The sequence below is a fragment of the Sorex araneus genome, chromosome 5 (assembly GCF_027595985.1).
Source record: "Sorex araneus isolate mSorAra2 chromosome 5, mSorAra2.pri, whole genome shotgun sequence".
Lineage (NCBI taxonomy): Eukaryota > Metazoa > Chordata > Mammalia > Eulipotyphla > Soricidae > Sorex > Sorex araneus.
Genome location: NC_073306.1, coordinates 134,920,981 through 134,942,612, shown reverse-complemented (window position 1 = coordinate 134,942,612; position 21,632 = coordinate 134,920,981). Strand labels below are relative to the sequence as shown.

Below are 21,632 nucleotides of genomic sequence, written 5' to 3'. Positions count from 1 at the left end.
ACACATCTGTAGGGGATCAGCCACCTTGTTGATTTTGTTTTATTTTATTTATTATTATTATTATTATTATTTTGCTTTTTGGTTCACACCTGGCAATGCACAGGGGTTACTCCTGGCTCTGCACTCAGGAATTACTCCTGGCGGTGCTCAGGGGACCATCTGGGATGCTGGGAATCGAACCCCGGGTCAACTGCGTGCAAGGCAAACACCCTACCCGCTTTGCTATTGCTCCAGCCCCACCTTGTTGATTTTAAAGGAAGTTTCTAATTCATGCTGACAATGCATGGATATTAGGATTCAAAGACCAAAGGGATATAAAAAAAAAAGGCCGTTGTATTAGAGATTAAAAAGCACATTGGGTCCCGAGAGAGTATGACATTTAAGTATCCTGAGCCAAATGAAGATTGTTTCGTATGTCAGCTTTCTGCCTCCCCTTCTTAACTTGCATTCCACATTCTAGTATCTCATGTGTTCTAAGCCAAAATACTGTATTTTGCCATGTTACAAAATATTATCAGCAAAACTGGAATGTTTCTGGTAGTATTTATCTCCATGCGAAACTCTGACAGCTTTTGCTTCTTCTCTGCAGACCCATTGAACTTTGTGTATCTTAAAAAAAAATACACACACATTTGTAATTCCTGAACGTTAGATGGGTCATTTAGAAAGTGAAAATATTGCTGTACAGTCTTCACATTGGAGATATAATCATATGATTGTTTGGACTCCATAAATATAAGCCTTAGCCTGGGGACTGATATCCAAATGCAGGTTTCGGGTTCAAGAAAATTCAGTGAACACAATGAATTCATTTTCTGGAGGAGTTGCAGAGAGCGGTAGTGACTTTTTTTTTTTTTAAACTAATGCATTTGTTCAGATTTTTCAACTTCTCCTGGGGAGACTCATAAAGAGTTATTCTTTTACTTCCAAAAGCCATTTTAAGCAAATAAACATCCTACAAAGGGCTGCGAGTATTTAATCTGTCCTTTCCCCAGCAGATTGTTTTTTAAAAGGCCTTAACGATGATCATATGGCTATTGGTAACATCATTTGTGTGCTGAAAGGTGTCAGATTGGGGGCCATTACTTGGAAGAGCCATTTTACTTGGATATATTTTTCCAAAGGAAATGGACGGAGTCCCATAGCAGAAATAACGTTCCACCTGGTACTAGCATTTTAAAACAGTCCTATTCTAATCCATAAAACATTTCTGGTTTTCCCTGAAGCTCCGGGCTGCCTTGCGCATGAATAATTTTTGGAGAAACACCCACGCCCGTTAGCCCATTGTTCGTAACTATTGGAAGATTAACTAGAGCCTGGAAATTGTGTATCTGCCTATGCCTGAATCTGTCACAGGAAACGGAAGGAGATAAGTGGCTTTTACTTTGGATGAAGAGGTAAAATTCCCCTGCAGAAATTCTGAGGATGATTCACAAGTTTCAAAATGTTTAATGCGTCCTTACAATGGGAGCGCATCTGGGGAAGAAGGCCTGGAAAGCTGCCTCTTCCTCCTGCTCAATCTTTGTTTAAAAGTATTTCTTGGATATATTGAGAAAGTGCCGCATATAGGAAGGGAGAAAATGAAATTAGCATTTGAACATCTCCTAGGGGAAGAAAAAGAAACCAAAAGTTCAGTCGTGATGTTTTGGGGAACGGGGGTCTAATGCGTGTTCAAAATAGATGCTACTTTTATCGTTCTTGAGAATCACATACGTGAATGTGTTTAAAAGCCTTCCAAAGAATTCCGTATTGTTATTATCTCTGCATTCATCAACACGCCTCTATTCTTGTGTCAGAGATTAGAAGATAATGTGAAGTGGTATTTTTAATTTTTTTTTTTTTGAAGCAAAAACATCTACCAGGTTTGAAAAATGAAATCTGGTGAGAGAACTTGCTACAGAAAAAGCAGCTGAGAACTGACTGGTGGGGAAAGCTACTGAACCCAGGTGCCTGTGAAGGCCTTATAACCTTTGATTTGCTGTGCAAAGTTTCAGAAAATCATATTATTATTATGAAATGTACACAGACCTTGGAAAACAGCAGTGAAATCTATAGACCCAGACCCAGATACTCTCTCTCTCTCTCTCTCCCTCTCTCTCTCTCTCTCTCTCTCTCTCCCTGCACTGCTTAACCAAAGTCACATAAATGCTTCCCAAATATGTCATTTCCTTTGTTTGTTTTCTGCATTTCAACCAAGTTCAGCTATGTGTGGCTGTGACATTAATTATGCAAGACTCAAACAAGCAGACAGGCACATTTTGGGGGTGGGGCAGGGTGGGCTTTGAGAAATCTATTTGTGACCTTAAAGAAATTCTGCGGGGACAGCCTGGGCCAGCCAATTTATTCTGTGATCATATTCTGTGCTCAGGCCTTGACCTATTTTAAAGCTATTTCCGCCCTGTATGTTTTTCAGAGAGAGAATTCCCTATTCTGGAATATTATTATTTAAAAAATTTAAAAGAAGGGTCTAAAGCACAAAGAAGCCCCGGGGGAGAGTTGGGGTCAGCTCTGGCCCCAAAGACGCAGTTCAGGCCCTGCTGCTGGATGCTCGAAGGCCTAGAACAGGCCCTGGCACCCAGAATAGTGTTGGAAATACAACAGGTGCCCACAAATACTGGCTCCGTTGGTTGGTTGAATTGCATCCTGCGGTGCTCGAGAGCATGCAGTATTTTGGGGGGATTTGCTCAACTACAAAATGGGCCCAGATCCATAAATCTTAAGTATTTTTTATACCTTTCCCCACCCCGTGGGCACTTTGATGTGTCCCTAACTAGGAAGAAGGGAGCGAGGTTGATCGCTCACGCTGGTCCCAGAGCTGGTGTCAAATAGACACTTTTCAGTGTGACCCGTGCACGATCTCTTTTCATGTCTAAAGTTCCAGTGGGTCAGGCCCAGGGTTATTCCGAGAAAGGAGGAGAGTGGTATGCACGGAGATCAAACGCGGTCTCCTGAGCTGGTGTTATTTAGCTTTTCCCCCGGGAAAGAAGTTTCTAGAAGCTTTCCCAGGAAAGCCAGGCCTGGTTTTTATCGGGAACTGTGTGGATCTCGTCTCCTGAGGAGTACACGTAGCACCTGAACGTCAGCTCTGACATTTATGACCAACAAGTCTCACCCAATAGATTTGCTTTTGTCTCTTGCTGCCCGCCCTGCCCCTTCATAGAAATTGCACTAACAAAACTGGATAGATTATACGTGGAAGCAGATGATTTATTATGATTTTTCTTTTGTAGAAGGGACACATTTTCCAAGGACTTGAGCATCGCGTTGTTCTCTCCCCATCGATGCCAGAGCCCCCTCCCCGCCCCCCCACCACGATCTGCTTTGGGACAGAGGCGGTAACTTCTGAATGATGTCACTGTCGCTAATAACCCTGGTTGGAGCAAGCCATTTTTAAAAAAAGAGCTTCAGGAACCCCAATGCTAATGCATTGATTCTCCTGTAATAGAATTTTGTTGTCGAAGGACAGTGCTCAGCCGAGTCCTGCCATTCTAAGCCCATCCAGCGACGTTTCTTTCCAGTTGAGCTCCGTTCATTTCTGGTTGAATAGGTTAAGCAAAGACAGACCTCGCTGTTCTCAATTCACTTTATGATCCTCCCATCATAAAAAATAATATCAGCACCTTGCTTTTCATGTCAGAACTACATTTGAGCCGCTCTTGCCTGTGCCCACGAGTAAATCCCGTAAAAGCCGCCCGTTGCACTGTTGCTATTTTTCCTTGTGGGTGATTGATTGATGGATGAGTGCTGACACTTCAATGAAGCTATTTCGACTGCCATCTCAATCCGATGATGTGAGGGGTATATTTTCTGTCCATGCCTCATTACTTCAGAATGACATTCCTGGAACTTCATTTACTTTTTCCCTCCTTCCCCGAAGCGCCATATTTTTTCCCATCTAGGTTATGCATGCCATAAAAAAAGCAATTTGCTATTATATGTGGCATAAGGGCAACACTTTCCCTAGGAGGTAAATAAGAAGTTTTTTTTTTTTTCTTCTTTCTCTCCCTTCTTCTTTTTAAATCTCCATGTTGAATTTAGGGATCATATCAAAATTTCCAAAAACAATTCTAGTAGGCAGCCTCCAATGAGAAACGGTGAAGAGGATATTTGGCTTCTTTTTGGTTGGTGTGTGTGTATATGTGTGTGTGTGTGTGTGTGTGTCTGTCTGTCTGTCTGTCTGTCTGTGTGTCTGTGTGTGTGTGATGACCTTGGTAATCAAAGCAACAACAGAAACAGACTTTTTTTTTGTTTCAGAATCATCTAGTTCCTAGTGTTCTGCCTAGAATAGTTTAAATGTCTCACCTAGAGCTGAGTAGCATTTTACAATGCAATCCAGGCTGATACGTCCTTGGAGAGTAAGGAAATTCATTGTTTAAATGCAATGATGGATTTATCTATTATAGGTTGCTTTCTGCTGTATAGAGAATGTTCAACTAGAGTAAACAAATCTAGCCCTGCCTTTCCAAACTGTGTGCTAGGTATGCAAGACTTTTTTTTTTTTTTTATATTCAAACATGCTCTTAGCTTTTCCAAGCCGACTTTGGGCCTGATTTTAATCTGTGTAATACAGTATTCCCGTTAATAATAACGCATAATTAAGACATCCGTTAAAAATCCATAACGTTAATTTAATGGAGAAAATCTAATACAGTTCTATTGGAATTTTTACGTTAAATTAACTTTAACGGGCTTTTAATGGATGTCTTAATTAGATCTCATTATTAACGGGAATATTCCACAAATTAAAATTGGGCCCTCCAAGTTTTAATGAAGAAAGTTGCGGGAACACATTTAGAAAAAGGGGGCACCCCGGAGCCGGTGTGTTCGGCGCGGCCTCTGCGACCGGAGTGTCCAGGTCCAGACCCACGGGCGCTGCGGGACACGGGCCCAGCCCGGGAGCCCACGCGGGGCACGCGGCGCGGCGCACGGCTCTGCGGAAAACGCTCTTGCTCTGGGCCACGGAGGTGCTGATGGGAGGGAAGAGGCTCCTCGTCGCGTGGGGGGGGGGGGCTGGAAAACGGGCTTTGGCAGTCACACGGTTAATAAGCAGCAGACGAAGCCTGGGCAGAGGCGTTCTCGGCTCCAATTCGGCTGGGACTGAATAATTCTTCCACTTTGCGTGATGAATGGGTCCCCGGTGCGGGGGCAGGCCCGGGCACTCCAGGTGCAACCGTCACTGCGGCTCTGCACAGAAACGTTTCCTCTCCACAAACGGTCCCCGAGGGCTTATAAATAGCAAGTGGACATGCCGGTGGTGGCCAGGGGGGCCCGCGGAGGCCCCGCCCTCTCCCGCCAGCGGTCCGAGTGGACAGAAGCAGGACGTGTTCTGGGCAGGGGCCGCTTCGTTTCCCGGTGACAGCGGGAAGGGCGGGCCGTGGAGAGCCGCGCGGGGCGCGGGGCGGGGGGCGCGGGGCGCGGGGCGGGGGGCGCCCCTCCGCCTGCCCCGGGGCACGGTATCGATGGAGATCTAATATCATCCGTAAGCGGGCAAGTGGAAATCAATACTTCATTACCAAATTGTGAGTGAGGAGGAAGAGAGATGGCTGGGGTGCTCCGCCCCCACGCTGTCCAGTCTGCGTGCAGTTCCGTGGGAGAAGCAGGCCTTGCGCGCGGACTCAGGCTGGAGAGGTGGGGCTAAGGCATTCGTCCTGTAACGGGGTCAGAGCGAGAGAAAGAGGCGTTATTTCCTGCAGACTGAGCGCAGGGGTTATTACCCCGGCCCCTCTTTCCCTTATTCCAGCCCACGGAGTGGCCAGATCATCCACTGTTTTCTTGGCGCTACTTTTCCTCATGCATCTAATATGGGCGCTACTATTCTGTCTGCACTTAATATTAGTGCTACTATTCTGCATGCATCTCCTATTGGCGCTACCATTCTGCATCCTGCATTTAATACTGGCGCTACTATTCTGCATGCATCTACTATTGGTCTTAATATTCTGTATTCATCTAATATTATTGCTAATGTTCTTCATGCATTTAATATTGGCGCTAATATCCTGCATGCAACTAATATTGGTGCTAATATTCTGCATTCATCTAGGGTGCCCCCTACCACCACATGGGGCAGAGTGAGAATCCAAGTTAGCTCAGGGAGACAAACCCTTTACAAATCACGTGGAACTTTTGGGCATTTACCCCCAGGACAGGAAAACATTCATTCAAAGGGACGCATGCACACCCCTTATTTATTGTGGTACTCAGTACAACAGCTAAGCTTTGGACTCAACCCAGATGCCTGGAAACAGATCAGGGGGTCATGAGGACACCATGGAATATTATGCAGTAATCAGGAATGATAAAATCGTGTAATTTGCCACAACATGGATGGAACGGGATGATATCATGTTAAATGAAGTAAGTCAGAAGAAGGGGGATAAATACAGGATATTAATTATATATGGTATTTAGAGGGACTGGAACGATAGCACAGCAGGTAGGGTGTTTGCCTTGCACGAGGCCGGCCCGGGTTCGATTCCTCTGTCCATCTCAGAGAGCCCGGCAAGCTACCGAGAGTATCCCACCCGCATGGCAGAGCCTGGCAAGCTCTCCGTGGTGTATTCAATATGCCAAAAACAGTAACAACAAGTCTCACAATGGAGATGGTACTGGTGCCCGCTCAAGCAAATCAACGAACAACGGGACGACAGTGCTACAGTGCTACAGTGCTGTGGTATTTAGAGTAACCGGACGAGGAAGTGCAGTGGTTTAAAGGGCGGGTGCCTAGGTTGCTCTTGGTCCTGAGGAGAGGCAGAGGAGAAGCACAGGGCAAGGGTCACCAGAGGTGTCAAGGAACGACAGGGCTGAGCATCTGCACCTGAGTCAGTCACACTGAACGCATGAGACCCAAACTTAAATACACAAGCTTAGAAAGGCGTGTGCTAAGATGGCTGGCCGGGCCGTGCTCACGGCCGCTCTCCACATGCCAGGGCTGAGCCTCACCCACGAACGAACCTATTCCTGGACTGCGTGACAACTCGTACCTCACACCAGCCGTACTCCGAGAGTACCGCACCACATTTGATGGAGTTTAAAGTAGGAGGCAACCAATCTTAGAGGGAAATATATATTTTTTACAGATATATATATTTGTGTATATATACATACATACATACATACATATATATACAAAAGCACACAAGACTCAACTTTTTTTTTTCTTTTTGGGTCACACCCATCAATGCACAGGGGTTACTCCTGGCTCTGCATTCAGGAATGACTCCTGGCAGTGCTCATGGGACCCTATGGGATGCTGGCAATTGAACTTGGGTCGGCCGCGTGCAAGGCCCTATCCACTGTGCTATCACTCCAGCCCCAAGACTCAACCTTTAACAACATGTTAGTGATATCTTATAGAAGAAGGGCTTAATGGCCCGTGGGTGAAATACAAAAAAACTTCACACTCTTTCCTCCAGGGAAAATTTTTTTTGTGGCATTTTCAGCAGTTTTTCATAACAAACAATACAAATTAAATAATTTGGTTCTGCTTTGGGGCAGGGGTTGGGGTTCGGGATGGAAACATCCCAAATACAGTGGTGGGAAGGTGAAATGGTGGTGGGATTGGTGTTCGAATAGTAAACATAATCAAATATTGTGAACTACTTTATAAAATTAAAAAATAAATTTAAAGAAAGATGTCAGGCTGGGGTGGGCTGGGTGGGGCCGGGGGCGGCACAGGGAACGACCTGGGAACACTTGTGGAGGGAAGTTGAATCTGGTGGCAGAATCAGTGAGGGAACATTGTATGTCTAAAACCCAACTATGAATAACTTTGCAAATTGTGGTGCTTTCACAAAATAATATGAAGGGAAAGAAACACACGTGGAAAACAGGTATCTGGGCACGGCAGCGTAATTCAAAATGGCCAAAAGGGGGAAGCCACCCTCGTGTCATGGACAAAAGGTGGAATCAGCAAAATGTGATTCCTACACAGTGGAATATTACACAGCCTGAAAAAGGAGGGACACCGACACATTCTACACCATGGATGAACCACGAGGATATTTGGCTGAGAGATAAAGAATTGTTCATAAAGTTCCTCTAATTATACACATGATTTATTAGCAGTACATAGAAGTAGATAAACTCATAGGAACATAAAAAAGAATTGGGGGTGGGGTGGAGGAGTTATCAGGAGCTAGGGTGATAGTGGGGAAATGGTCTTTATTTGGGAAGGGGAGTGAGACTATACCCGGCGGTGCTCAGGGCTTCCTCCTGGTTCTGGGCTCAGGGATCACTCCTGGTGGGACTCTGGGGACCTACAGAATACCAGGGATTGAACTCGGTTGGGCCACATGCAAGCAAATGCCTTCCCCGCTGTGCTTCCTCCCATCACATCATCACTGTTTTTAAGTGTCCTTCCTGTTGGTGGGAATCCTCACTCCCGTCATCTCCGGAACATTTTTATTTTGTTAAACTCAAACTGTGGGCTGAAGAGATAGTCCAGTGCATAGGGTACCTGTCTAGTACGCAGCCAACCTGGGTTCAACCCTCAGCATCCCGTATGGTCCCCGAAACCTCACCAGGAGTGAGCCCTGAGCAGAGCCAGGAGTGAGCCCTGAGTACCTCCAAGTATGGCACAAAAACAAACGAAAGAAAATAAAAATAAAACTTTGGACCCATTCAACACCCATTTCCAGTAGTTACGATGTGAGATTTTATTCCATGCGACCTCTTTATTTTTAACTGTATTTTGTATTTTTCTTTTTATATTTTTAAATTTTGTTATTTTTTTCCCACACGGCAGAGCCTGGCAAGCTACTCGTGACGTATTTGACATGCCAAAAATAGTGACAACAACGTGCTCTTCGTGTTCCTGGAGCAAGCCGACCCCATTGGGCTACACAAGCACGTGGCAGGGACAAATGAATACGTTACTGGCGCCCACTCGAGCAAATCGATGAACAACAGGATGATAGTGATATATTTTATGTTTAGTTTTAATTTCTCGCAATTGAAAACTAAAAACAACACTTAAAGAAAAAGACACATGGTTTTCTATGCTCAGGCATATTCTGGAAGAAAAAGTCAAGAAGATTACTGATGGCCTTGGCATCCAGAGAGGAAGCTCCTCTAATTTACCTTCCGCTAAATTCTGTTCTTCGGCGGGCGTGGGGTGTGGGGTTTCTATGGCCATGTTTCATTCAGCTTGTGAGCACCCCCTGGTGTAAAGTTCTCTGTGGTTTTCCTGCTTGGCACCTTCGTTGTCATATTAGCAGTTCCGTGACCAGGCTTGAGCGAATCCTCCCTCATGACACAGAACACGGATGTAATTTGTATTGCATGCAGTGTACAGCATCCGGCAATCCGAAGCACCATGGCGAACATTTTAGTGTTAAAAGCCTCATCACACCTTGGCATCGTTTCCGAGGCTTAATGTGGATTCCTGAGTCAGAGACGCGAACACTCTGGCCTCGAGGAACTGCGGCTGCAGGTGGGCTCTGCTCTGGGAGTTTAGCAGGTGATGTCTTTCTCAGCTCCGCGCTCTTTGGGTTATCACGGGAGGAATGTGTGCAATCTTTACCAGCACAGCCTGGGGACCGTGTCCTTTTTACACAGGTCTACTCCCTGCTTGTTACTTAGTGGGGAAAAGTACTTTGCACCTTGCATGGGGCGAAGCTAGGAAAAAGGAAAATGAGCAAGAATCTGGTGGAAGGATGAAGACAAATTTAAGAATCTACAATTTTATGTATTTATTTATTTTTTGGAGGCGTGTAATCCCACCAATGGCCAACATCCAGAGACTATAAAACCAAGCTCCCAGAAGCACGTGGCTGCTTCGAGGCTGCGTGACACGAGGCTGCATGACATCTTATAGCCTAGTTCTCCCTCTCGGAGAACGTGGCAAGCTACCGAGAGTTTCCTTCCCACGTGGCAGAGCCTGGCAAGCTCCCCGTGGTGTATTCATATGCCAAAACCAGTAACAATGATGGGTCTCATTCCCCTGACTCTGAAAGAGCTTCCAATGTGGCACCATTGGGAAGGATGAGTAAAGAGAGGCTGCTAAAATCTCAGGGCTGGGATGAATGGAGATGTTACTGAGACCGCTTGAGAAAATCGACGATCAATGGGATGATGATGATGATGATGATGATGATGATGATGATGATGATGATGATGATGATTTTTTGGAGGGGTGCAGGGGTCTCTCAGCTGGTGCTCAAGAGGACCAGGGGCCCTTTGGCGATTCTCAGCCAACCAGGATGGCAGATGGTGAGACTCGAGGATGCAGTGCTGCTCGGTTCCCTGCAGTGCTGGGGGTCCCTTCAGTCACCGGTGGTACCTAGAGACCTCCAGGAACATTCAGGGATGCTCCGGACCATGTGGTACCATCATGCCACATGCTGGGGTTGGTCATGTGCAAGGAATACACCCCTGTATGATATTTCTGCTCCCTCACACTGAAAAATCATTAATGTGGTCCAAAATAAGCATAAGGGACATCATAAATACTTTCCTGGGGAGGACAGACCGTCAGAGTTCTTGATGCCTTCCAGATGCCAGGGACTTCATACGTGTCCAACTAACTTTTTTTTTTTTTTAATTGAATCACCGCATGGAAAGTTACAAAGCTTTCAGTCTCAGTTACACAATGCTCGAACACCCATCCCTTCATCAGTGCACATATTCCACCACCAAGACCAACTAACTCTTAAAACAATTTACTGTTATTTATTTATTTATTTTTTGAGGGCCACACCCGGCGATGCTCAGGGGTTACTCCTGGTTTTGCAACTCAGGAATTACTCCTGGTGGTGCTTGCAGGGGACCATATGAGATGCCGGGGATCAAATCTGGGTCAACTGCATGCAAGGCAAACACCCTCCCTACTCTCTGTTACGATTGCTCCAAGCCCAAAACAATTGACTTTTAAAAAGAAGAGGGAAGAAAGATCTTAGTGAGGGGTGGAGAGATGGTATAGACTTAAAGTGTTTGCCTTGCACAGAGCCAACCCCAGTTTGACCCCGATCCCCAGCTCCATATACAGTGCTCCCCTTTCAGCACCGCTGGGAGTGATCTTTGAGACTAAACCTTGAGCACAATTATATGTGGCTCAAACCACCCTCCCCCCACAAAAATAAAAAAGGTTTCAACGAGACAGGTGACTTGTCCAGGGCCACACGGGTAATACAAAGTGGAGGATAACTTAATTTTATTGGCCATGTGATGAGTTGAACCCAGAAGGTCTCACAGACGAGGCAAGTGCTTAACCACTGAGCCACCTTCCTGGCCCTTCGGCCGGGGAGGGCTTTCTTCACATATCTAGAGGTGTGAATCTTCGGAGAAACAGCTTGACCCTGGTGACTGTGGGTGGTAGGAGACCTCCAACAAGAGGTCTGCGTCTCTGAGTCGGAGGGAGCTTGGCAGTCGTGGCGTTGACAGAGTTGGACCCCTGGACACATCTGGAAGCTTGGAAAAGAAGGGGCTTGTGGGGGCCGGAGTGATAGCACAGTGGGTAGGGCGTTTGCCTTGCGCGCGGCCGACCTGGGTTCGATCCCCGGCATCCCATATGGTCCCCCAAGCACTGCCAGGAGTAATTCCTGAGTGCAAAGCCAGGAGTAACCCCTGAGCATTGCCGGGTATGACCCAAAAAGCAAAAAAAGGGGGCTTGTGTTTGAGAGGGGGGTGAAGGACCCCAGAGAAATAGCTCAGCAGGGGCCGGAAGTTGCCAGGGCGTAGGAGAAGACAGGAGGAGGGGGTCTTCAGTAATGGATGCACCAGGCAGGCCCTGATGGTCTCTGACTCTTCTGGGGGTCCTCTCTGAGGCCTGGCCTCCATGCACCATTGCAATTTGTCTTCTTCTTGGGAGGAATTTTAGCAGCATCCCGGCCTGTCCGTTCCAGATTCCAGAAGCATCTCTCACCCCCCGTGTTGTGACAAGCTCCCTGGATTTTAGGGATTGTCCAATCAAAAGCGGGAGGTACGGAAATGAGCTCCCGGCTGGACTGCTGTGAAATGTCTTCATCATGAAACCCTGGGGTGGTGGGGGATGCGTGGGGGATGATCACTTCAGGTCACGGTCATTGCTTGACCTGAAGCGCTCCCCTATTCAGGTTGTCTAGAACCTTCTTTCACCGATCAGTTCCTGTCGGTCCACACTCAACACCCAAACTTCCCTGGCTGGATTCTGTGTAAAGCACTGGTCTAGGAAGGGGGTTAGGGAGAAAGAAAACCATCGTTTTGTTCTATTATAACGCATCCTGCTCTTGGAAAGCCGCAATATGTGTTAGCCCGTGAGAGACCCTAAACCCTGAGAATTCCTGCAATCAAAACCCTAAGTCGGTGGGGCCAGAGCGACGGTACAGCGGGGAGGACGCTTGCCTTGCCTATGGTTGACCTGGGTTTGATCCCTGGCTTCCCATATGGTTCCTGAGTAATCAGGAGTAAGCCAGGGGCTGCCCCAAACCAATGAGCTGACCCCAACAGGAAGTCAGGTACACCACCGCTCTCGGATTTCATAAATATACTTCTGTCCATTCCTACAAAACACAAGCAGACTTGTGGAATGCTTTCTGGAGAATCCCTCAGCCCTGATTCTGGGGCGAAAGCAGAAGCGACCCCGTTCCTAAGCTCTCAGCCTGACCTCCAGGGGGGCCGGAGCCTGGGGTGACTTTGCTCAGGTTGTCTGGCTTTGGGGCATGAGGTGGACTTAGCATGTTGCGAGAGCGGCCCCTGGAGCGAGAAGGTGACGTTGGCAATGTGCTATTGTGATGCCACCGAGGAACGCCCACACCCAGGTCGTGGCGATGTCTCCCTGGGAAGCAGGGAAAGGCGCTTGCGTCTTCACAGCAGAAGGGGCCACTCTGTCTGCACGCTGGACGAGGGGACGAGAGTCAGAGCTGGCGGTGACAGCCAGGAGAAAGGGGCACTAGGGTCAGGGGTTGCTGGTCGCTCAGCCCCGGCTTCCCAGCCCAGCTGCGTGCACTTTAACTTGGTAAACAGCAGCATCCTTCAGACTCTAAATCATTGCTCCAGAGCGCACAAGTGGATTCTAGATCCCACTGCACTGCACATGGTCCCCTGAGCACTGTCGGGAGTGATCCGGAGCATCAGCCAGAAGTAGCTGCTCACAGTGTGGGCCTAACCGCCCCCTGCCTCCAGTTCCGAGGGTCTTCTGGTTCAGGGTTTCTTCAGCTTTTCCACTGTAACATCCTTTTTTTTTTTTTTTTTTTTGGTCACACCTGGCGATGCACAGGGGTTACTCCTGGCTCTGCACTCAGGAATTACTCCTGGCGGTGCTCAGGGGACCCTATGGGATGCTGGGAATCGAACCCGGGTCGGCCACATGCAAGGCAAATGCCTTACCCGCTGTGCTGTTGATCCAGCCCCCTGTAACATCCCTTTTCACTCCAGAAATTTCTACATACAGACACCGGCTCTATAGGAATATAAGATAGGTATGCAAATCGAACATGTAATAATAAATCACCGAGAAATTTATTTATTTATATTTGCATTTCTGAGCCCACCAGTGATGTGCAGGAGTTTCTCCCATCTCTCTCTTTCTCTCTCTCTCTTTAGCATACTAGGCTATCACTTTATTTATTTATTTTTTAAATTTTATTTTATTGAATCACCGTGACAAAAGTTACAAAGCTTTCAGGTTTAAGTCTCAGTCATATAATGATCAAACCCCCATCCCTTCACCAGTGCACCTGTTCCCCCACCAAAACCCCAATATATCTCCCAATATGCCCCTCTCCCCCCGCACCTGAGTGGCCAATGATATTCACTTTATTCTCTTTATACTTTGGATACATTCAATATTTCAACAGAGAACGGACTATTATTATTTGGAATTTTCCCCCAACAATCAAACCTGCTGAAAAGGCGTCATTTGATAGTTTGTTTTCCATTGCTGAGAACGAAGAGTATAGGAGCTTGCAGTTTCTCCCATCTCTGCTCTCAGGAAATCACTCCTGGAGGTGCTCCGGGGACCACAGGGGATGCTGCGAACTGAACCTGGGTTGGCCGTGTGCAAGGCAAGTGCCTTACTCACTTCTCTCTGACCCTGCCAAGGAATTTATTTTAAGACAATTATTTTTTGGGGACCATACCTGGTGGTGCTCGGGGACCAGGCGGTGCCAGGAAATGGGCCTGGGCATCCTGCAAGCCAGGCGTCTGGAGCTCTCTCCAGGTCCCCCAATACACTTTTTAAGATTTTAAAAATCCCATATGGGGTTCCGAGCCAGCATTGAAAGAGCGAGGAAGACCAGGTTGTTTTCTTTTTTTTTTTGCTTTTTTTTGGGTCACACCTGGCAATGCACAGGGGTTACTCCTGGCTCTGCACTCAGGAATTACTCCTGGCGGTGCTCAGGGGACCATATTGGATGCTGGGAATCGAACCTGGGTCGGCCACGTGCAAGGCAAACGCCCTACCCGCTGTGCTATCTCTCCAGCCCCTGAAGACCAGGTTTTTGGCGTCACTCGGGTGTAAGTGAGGCCCTGCTCTCTACACACCACCCCCCCAGGCGGAGAAGGGCCAGTGACCCCCAAATGCAAAGAGAAGGGCCAAGAGGAGACCTGGGTTGGGGGCCAGTCGGGGACCGGAGACCCTTTTTTATTTACAATCCCTTATCTTAAAGGAAAATCTGATTTTTTTCTCCAGGTCTCACAGCGAAACCCTGGCAGAAAATTAAAACTCAAAAAAACGCAGGAGAGAGAATGGGAAGCAGGGTTGTTATTTCTTACAGTTGAGAACACATTCTGGAGGTGGGATGGAGAGGAGAGAAGAGGAAAAAGCAAGCAGCCACTCTCGGCTGCTTTGCAAAGAGTGGCTGAGGCCAAGTTTCGCTGCCTTCGGTGGATTTTTTTTTTTAATATGTTGCGCTACCACTATAAAAAATAAAACAGAAATAAATAAAAAAATTTAATTACATCGCTAAAAAGTCATTGGCAGTGTTCATTAAGTAGAGTTTGTGAGGGAGAGCCAGGCGAAAAGATGTAATTATTTTTGTATTAATTACAGAGCCACCAACAGATGCGTGGAATTGTATATTCTTTAATTTGGCCATGATGGGATTTCTTAATCCCTCTGGCTTTGGGGTTGGCTTTTTCTCTCCCCGTGCCCTTGATTAGTGGCTCCTGCCCTCTTCTCTCTTCTCTGGAGTGCTCGGGTCCTAGCTGTATGGCTGTTCTGGGGGTCACACTGCCTCAGAGAATGGGTGCGCTGCTGGGATGTCCTGGGGCCGGGTGGGTAGGGGGTCCCCGACAATGGATGCACCAGGCAGGCCCTGCCGGTACCCCACCCTCCTGGGGGTCCTCTCTGAGGTCTGGCCTCCATGCACCATTGCATTTGGCCTCTTCCTGCACCTGGGAGGAATTCTAGCAGCATCCCGGCCCGTCATGTGCAGATTCCAGAAGCATCTCCCACCCCCCGAGTTGTGACAAGCTCCCAAGTATTTTTTTGCTTTTTGGGTCACACCCGGCAATGCACAGGGGTTACTCCTGGCTCTTCACTTAGGAATTACTCCTGGCGGTGCTTAGGGGACCATATGGGATGCTGGGATTCGAAGCCGGGTTGGCCTCGTGCAAGGCAAACGCCCTTCCCGCTGTGCTATCGCTCCAGCCTCAAGCTCCCAAGTTTTTAGGGATTGCCCAATCAAAAGTGGGAGGTACGGAATGAGCTCCGGGATGGACTGCTGTGAAATATCTTCATCATAACCCAGGCCTAGAACTAGCTCTGCTTCTCTCAAAGCACATGTCTTCCTCGTGTGGTTTCACACGTGCTGCGTTTTCCCAAGATCAAGTTACTTCACAAAAACAGAGGCACTGCACCTTCTTTGATTCAGAGCTTTTTTTTGGGTCACACCTGGCGATGCTCAGGGGTTACTCCTGGCTCTGCACTCAGGAATTACTCCTGGCGGTGCTCAGGGGACCCTATGGGATGCTGGGAATCGAACCCGGGTTGGCCAAGTGCAAGGCAAACGCCCTCCCCGCTGTGCTATTGCTCCAGCACTGATTCGGAGCTTTATATTGTTGTTGTTGTTATTATTATTATTATTTTGGTTTTTTGGTCACACCCGACGGTGCTCCGAGCTGACTCTTGGCTCTGCCCTCAGGGATCACTCCTGGAGGGGCTCGGAGGACGACATGAGGTGCCGGGGTTGGAACCCTGGTAAGTCACACGCAAAGGCAAGTGACTTACCTGCCTCCCTATCTCTCCGGCCCTGTATGATTATATTTCTTTTATTTTTCTGGGAGGAGGGGCACAGCTGTCTTTTTAGGGCTGACTCCTGGCTCTGTGCTCAGAGATCACTCCTTTGGTGGGGCTCAGGGCACCATATAGGGTGCAGGGGTTGAACCGACGTCAGCCACATGCAAGGCGAGGCCTTCTTTGGAATCGTAGTGAGAGCTATTTGCGGCTGTTTCAGGGGGCCAGACCCCTTGGCGCTGCCTTTCTTCCAGCCTGGCTTCATCCCACTGTTGCCAACTCCGGCTGTAACTGTGCACTGGCCATGGCCTCCCTGGAGAGCTGGTGAGAAGTGTGGACACCCGGGGCTCCCCCAGTGACTGACCAGGCAATTGTGTTTCTCTACAATACTGGATGCGGGCCTGGAGCAATAGCACAGCGGGGAGGGCGTTTGCCTTGCACTCGGCCGACCCAGGTTCGATTCCCAGCATCCCATAGGGTCCCCTGAGCACCGCCAGGAGTAATTCCTGAGTGCAGACCCAGGAGTAACCTCTGTGCATTGCCAGGTGTGACCCAAAAAAGCAAAAAAAAAAAAAAAAACAAAAAAGAAAAGAAAATAGAGTACTGGATGCTGGGTACTTTCAGGTCCTGTTCTATAGACTTATTTTTTATTTTCAGATTTTTAAATTAATTTTTCCCTTGGGCATTGTGACTTACAAAATTATTCATAACTGAGTTCCAGGAGTACAATTTTCCAACACTGATCCCACCGCCAGTGTCAACTGCCCTCCGCCAGGGCCTGCCTCCCTTTTCCCTGCCACCCTCTGCCCCGACAGGCACATTTTAATTTTTGTTTCAAGGGACTGGAGCAATAGCACAGTGGGTAGGGCGTTTGCCTTGCACATGGCCGACCTGGGTTCGATTTTTCTGCCCCTCTCGGAGAGCCTGGCAAGCTACCGAGAGTATCCCACCCGCATGGCAGAGCCTGGCAAGCTCCCCGTGGCGTATTCGATATGCCAAAAACAGTGACAAGTCTCACAATGGAGACGTGACTGGTGCCCGCTCGAACAAATCGATGAGCAACGGGACAACAGTGTTGCAGTGCTATTTTTTTTCAGGCACATTTAAAAGTCTGGTTATTGTAGTTTGGATCATCTGCTTCTGGTTTTGTTGGGTCTGTGGTTCCGATTCATAGCCATGTAACAACTCTCAGCACCCCTGCGTCTAGGGCCCCTGTCCCCAGCCCCCGGGAACCTTTATGCTGCCTCTTCAGGCGTCCCCACTTCAGCTTCCTTCTAGAGACTTCTTTTCTTTTCCTTTTTGGGTCACACCCGGTGATGGGGTTACTCCTGGCTCTGCACTCAAGAATTACTCCTGGCGGTACTCGGGGGACCCTATGGGATGCTGGGGATCGAACCCCGGTCAGCCTCATGGCAAGGCAAATGCCCTCCCCGCTGTGCTATCCCTCCAGCCCCTTCTAGAGACTTCTTTAGTCCCATTACTTCTTGCTCTGTCTTCCTGTTAGAGGATTTCTCTGTGGGACGAGGTGGGAGACTGGCCTCGGAGTCTCATCTCAAGGGTGATGAGATGTGAGAGGGCCATGCTGGGTCTCCAGAGGTGAGGACCCCTGCTGTCCCGCAGACCTTTCCAGCGGGGTATCTCGGGGTCTTGGAGTTGTAACGCCAGCTGGGTGGCAGCCGGGACAGCAGGTATGGGCATTGCCCTGGGCCCCTCACCTCTTTCCAAACACTTCCCAAGTACGTCCTGGCGGGTTTTTGAAACTCATTCTGCTCCCTTCCGACATTTTCAGTCATAGGGAATGGGACCTCCAACCCCTAATTGCTCTGGCCAGAAAGAGGGGACAAGTTTCCTCTTTCCCTGCTCCCGGACACCCCCCCAACGTGGTCCCGCTCAGCTGGGGCTGCCGGGGAGACTGGTCTGCCCCCAGGGAACCTACTGACCATCTCCATCCTTGAAATCTTTGAGTCTGGATGCAGGGCTCACTCCCTGCTTCCTTCTCGGTCAGAATCCCCAGGGCCTCCACTGGACTCAGGGAAAAACCAAACACGTTTGCTCCAGCTTTCTGCCTGGTCTGCTTTGGGCATCTCAGGTCAGAGACCCCTCTATGCCCCTTGCCGATACAGCTAAAGGAGCCCAAGCTTGGGACGGTATGCTCAAAATGTGCCAGGGGCCTCAGCAGCTCTCACCTCTGTGCTTTGAGAACATTCTTCCTGTCTTCTCCTACCTAGAGGGGGCCACGTTCTTCAGTTATAATCTCGCACTTGTGATGTTACGTGGTTGGGACTTTCTGCAGCTTACAAATGTAATTGTGTATGTTATGTTTAGTTTGTGGGCTGGAGCCATAGCACAGCGGGTAGGGTGTTTGCCTTGCATGTGGCCGACCCAGATTCGATTCCTCTGCCCCTCTCAGAGAGCCCGACAAGCTATTGAGAGTATTCCTACCACACAGCAGAGCCTGGCAAGCTCCCCGTGGTGTATTCGATATGCCAAAAACAGTAACAACAAATCTCAAAATGGAGATGTTACTGGTGCCCGCCCAAACAAATCGATGTTTAGTTTGTGAGCAATGCCCCTGCTGGCTTGTCACCCACGCAGGAGGGGCTGAGTAAACACCAGCCAGTGTCTGAACCCCTCGTAGGCACTTGGCAGATACTTGTTGAACAGTTCAGCCCTAAAGGTGATCATGTGGAGTCCATCCCTTCCAACATGAAACAGGAACGAAGAGACTTTAAATTTTGCACAATGCAGAAGGAAAGAAAAGATTTTCTCCAAGCCCAACAGCTCTAAACCTATCAAAGAGACAACTTAGAACATGAAATAAAGATGAGGCTAGAAAAATCAGTTCCAAAAAACAAATGGATCTCAGGAAGGTTTGTCATTGATTTGGTATTTTTCAACCTTAAAGAAGAGCTTACGCTGCCATTTTGAAGCACATTCATCTAGAAGGATTCATATACATAGCACATATTGGATAGATAGACCAATATATAATATATATTAGATTTAAATATATATAATACATATTGGATAGATAGATTCATATATATAATAGATATTGAAAATATAGATTTAAGGAGCTGGAGAGAGAGTACAGCGAGTAAGGTGCTTGTCTTACACACTCCTGACCTGGTTTTGATCGTTGGCATCCCGTATGGTCCCCTGAGCACCACCAGGAGTAATTCCTGAGTGCAGCAGAGCCAGGAGTAGCTTCTGAGCATCACCAGGTGTGACCCAAATACCCCCCCAAAGAAAAGAAAAAGAAAGAAGGAAGGAAAGAAAGAAATACATATTCATATAGAATAGATTTTAGTTTGAAGGATATTTGTATATAATATGTATCAGATAGGTTGTATCAAATACATGGAAGAGATATTAGATAAGTAGATTCTATAATAGCAGATATTAGATAGGTAAATATATAATATATTGGAAAGATTCACATATATGTAGTATATATTATATATATTATATATTGAACAGATTTATATATTGGATAGACTCATACACACAGTGGATATATAGATTAATTTATACAACACATATTGGATAGATTTATGGATATAATAGACATTAGATAGACATAGATAGTAGCTATTGAGATGTAGATTCATATAGATGGTAGATATTTATGGATAGATTCATATGCATAGTAAATAGCAGATTGAGTCATCTAGAGAGTATATATTGGATGAATGGGTTTATAGAGAATAACTGCAGGTAGCTATCATGCCCCAAAGATAAAGAGGTTGAGTTCAAGGGCATTTCAATGACTTTCTCCAGTGGTATTCATATGGTGGGCTTAGTTCACCTGACTCTTAACCAAGGGCTTCTTAGAATTAGTTGAATATGAAAAAAAGTGAAGCGATATAAGGTGTTTCATTTAAAAAAAAAAACCACACTGTGACAAGAAAACCGAGTAGATATGGAGATGTGATTTTTAACCGTGTAATCCTGGGAGAAAAAGGCAGCTAATATTTTTTCAAATTGATTTAACAATTTGAAAATCCAAATTGGCTTACCTACATTGCTGAATTTCATCATTAGCGCTTCGCCTAATTTTTCCTAGGAGAAATCTCTGTGTGCAGAAAGCTTTAAAATGGGGTGGACCAATTTGAGCTTCAGAATGAATAAAATAATTGCTTAAACCTATTGAATACTTTTATAGGTAGACAGAGGCCCAGGAGAGTTGGTGAATAGTACTTAAAATATTATCTGTTGGCTTGTATTTTCACCTTTCCGTAATTCCTTCCCTCCTTGCAGTTTTCTTGCCATGGAAAATAGAGAGTGAGATTAATTGCTCTTGGGAAGGGAGGTCACAAACGAAGCCAGGCAGAACCAAGCTGCTGAGCGCTGAGTGGCAAGAGAAAGTCCCACCCCCGCCCCCCTCATAGCAAACCTCAGCGTCGGAGTCCAGGAGAAAACGCCAACGTTCTATGTCGGCAACCTCTGGGTGCCTTTTAACTGCACAGCTCCTGCTTGTGCATATTTCCACTAAGCGACTCCATTCTCCGGGGCAGCCCTCAAGTTTACAGAGGAAAATTCTGCAATTTGCAGAGGGAGGTGACTTAACCAAGGAGATACGATTTGAAGAGGTGATACAACGGTCCCGAAACAGGTGCTTCCTCGATTTCAGAGCGTTTCCTCTGAACCACGACATAAATACTTCTCTTATTGAGTCTGTCCTGAAGAGAAAGGGGGCTTGGCCAGACCCCCGTGATTAGGAGGCAATGCTTTTATCGATCTGGAGTCTCCTCCTCAGACCACTGCTAGTCAGAATCATCACGTTGCAAAATCTCAACTTTTGAACTTCTTCTTTTAAAGCACAGCAGGGGATAAATCAACCAGGTCAACCAGGTGTCTCAGACGCATGACCTGTTCTTTATGACATGGGCTGCCTCGTGGCTCTTAGCTGGAGGAGGGGCCTCCTCTGGCTTCTGTCCTATCCAGAGCAAAAGTCCAAGCTGACCTCCACACTCTGTTACCAATTCCAAGTGTCTAATAGAGGAGACGAATTGGAAATAATGACCAATTAAAAAAAAAAAAGAATTTGGGCTGGAGTGATAGCACAACAGGTGGGACGTTTGCCTTGCACGCGGCCGACCCGGGTTCAAATCCCAGCATCCCATATGGTCCCCTGAGCACCGCCAGGGTTGATTCCTGAGTGCATGAGCCAGGAGTGACCCCTGTGCATTGCTGGGTGTGACCCAAAAAGCAAAAAAAAAAAAAAAGAATTTATCTCTGGGGGGAGGCATCATATCCAGTGGTGCTCAGGGCTTACTCCTGGCTCTATGCTCAAGAATCACTCCTGGCAGGGCTCAGGGGACCACAAGTGGTGGTGGGGATTGAACCTGGGTCTGCTGCGTGCAAGGCAAGCACTTTATCTGCTGTGCTACTGCTCCAGCCCTGAAAGAGTTTCCCTTTGTTCTGCATAACGGACAGTGCTTTGAATCATTTCACTGCACAGTGCAAACTAGGGCTG

General features: G+C 47.4%; 1 protein-coding gene across 2 annotated transcripts in view; it reads right to left on the bottom strand.

Moving 5' to 3' along the window:
* Window positions 1–3,315: 3,315 nt before the first annotated feature.
* Window positions 3,316–21,632, bottom strand: part of TSHZ2 (teashirt zinc finger homeobox 2) — a 499,906-nt gene continuing 481,589 nt past the window's right edge. For both annotated transcript variants that reach the window (XM_055138969.1, XM_055138971.1), the window contains exon 3: window positions 3,316–5,648. Coding sequence is in view for 1 of the 2 variants with exons in the window: in XM_055138971.1 (XP_054994946.1) it covers window positions 5,647–5,648 (2 nt within the window). In the remaining variant the exon portion in view is untranslated. The remainder of the gene's footprint in view (window positions 5,649–21,632) is intronic.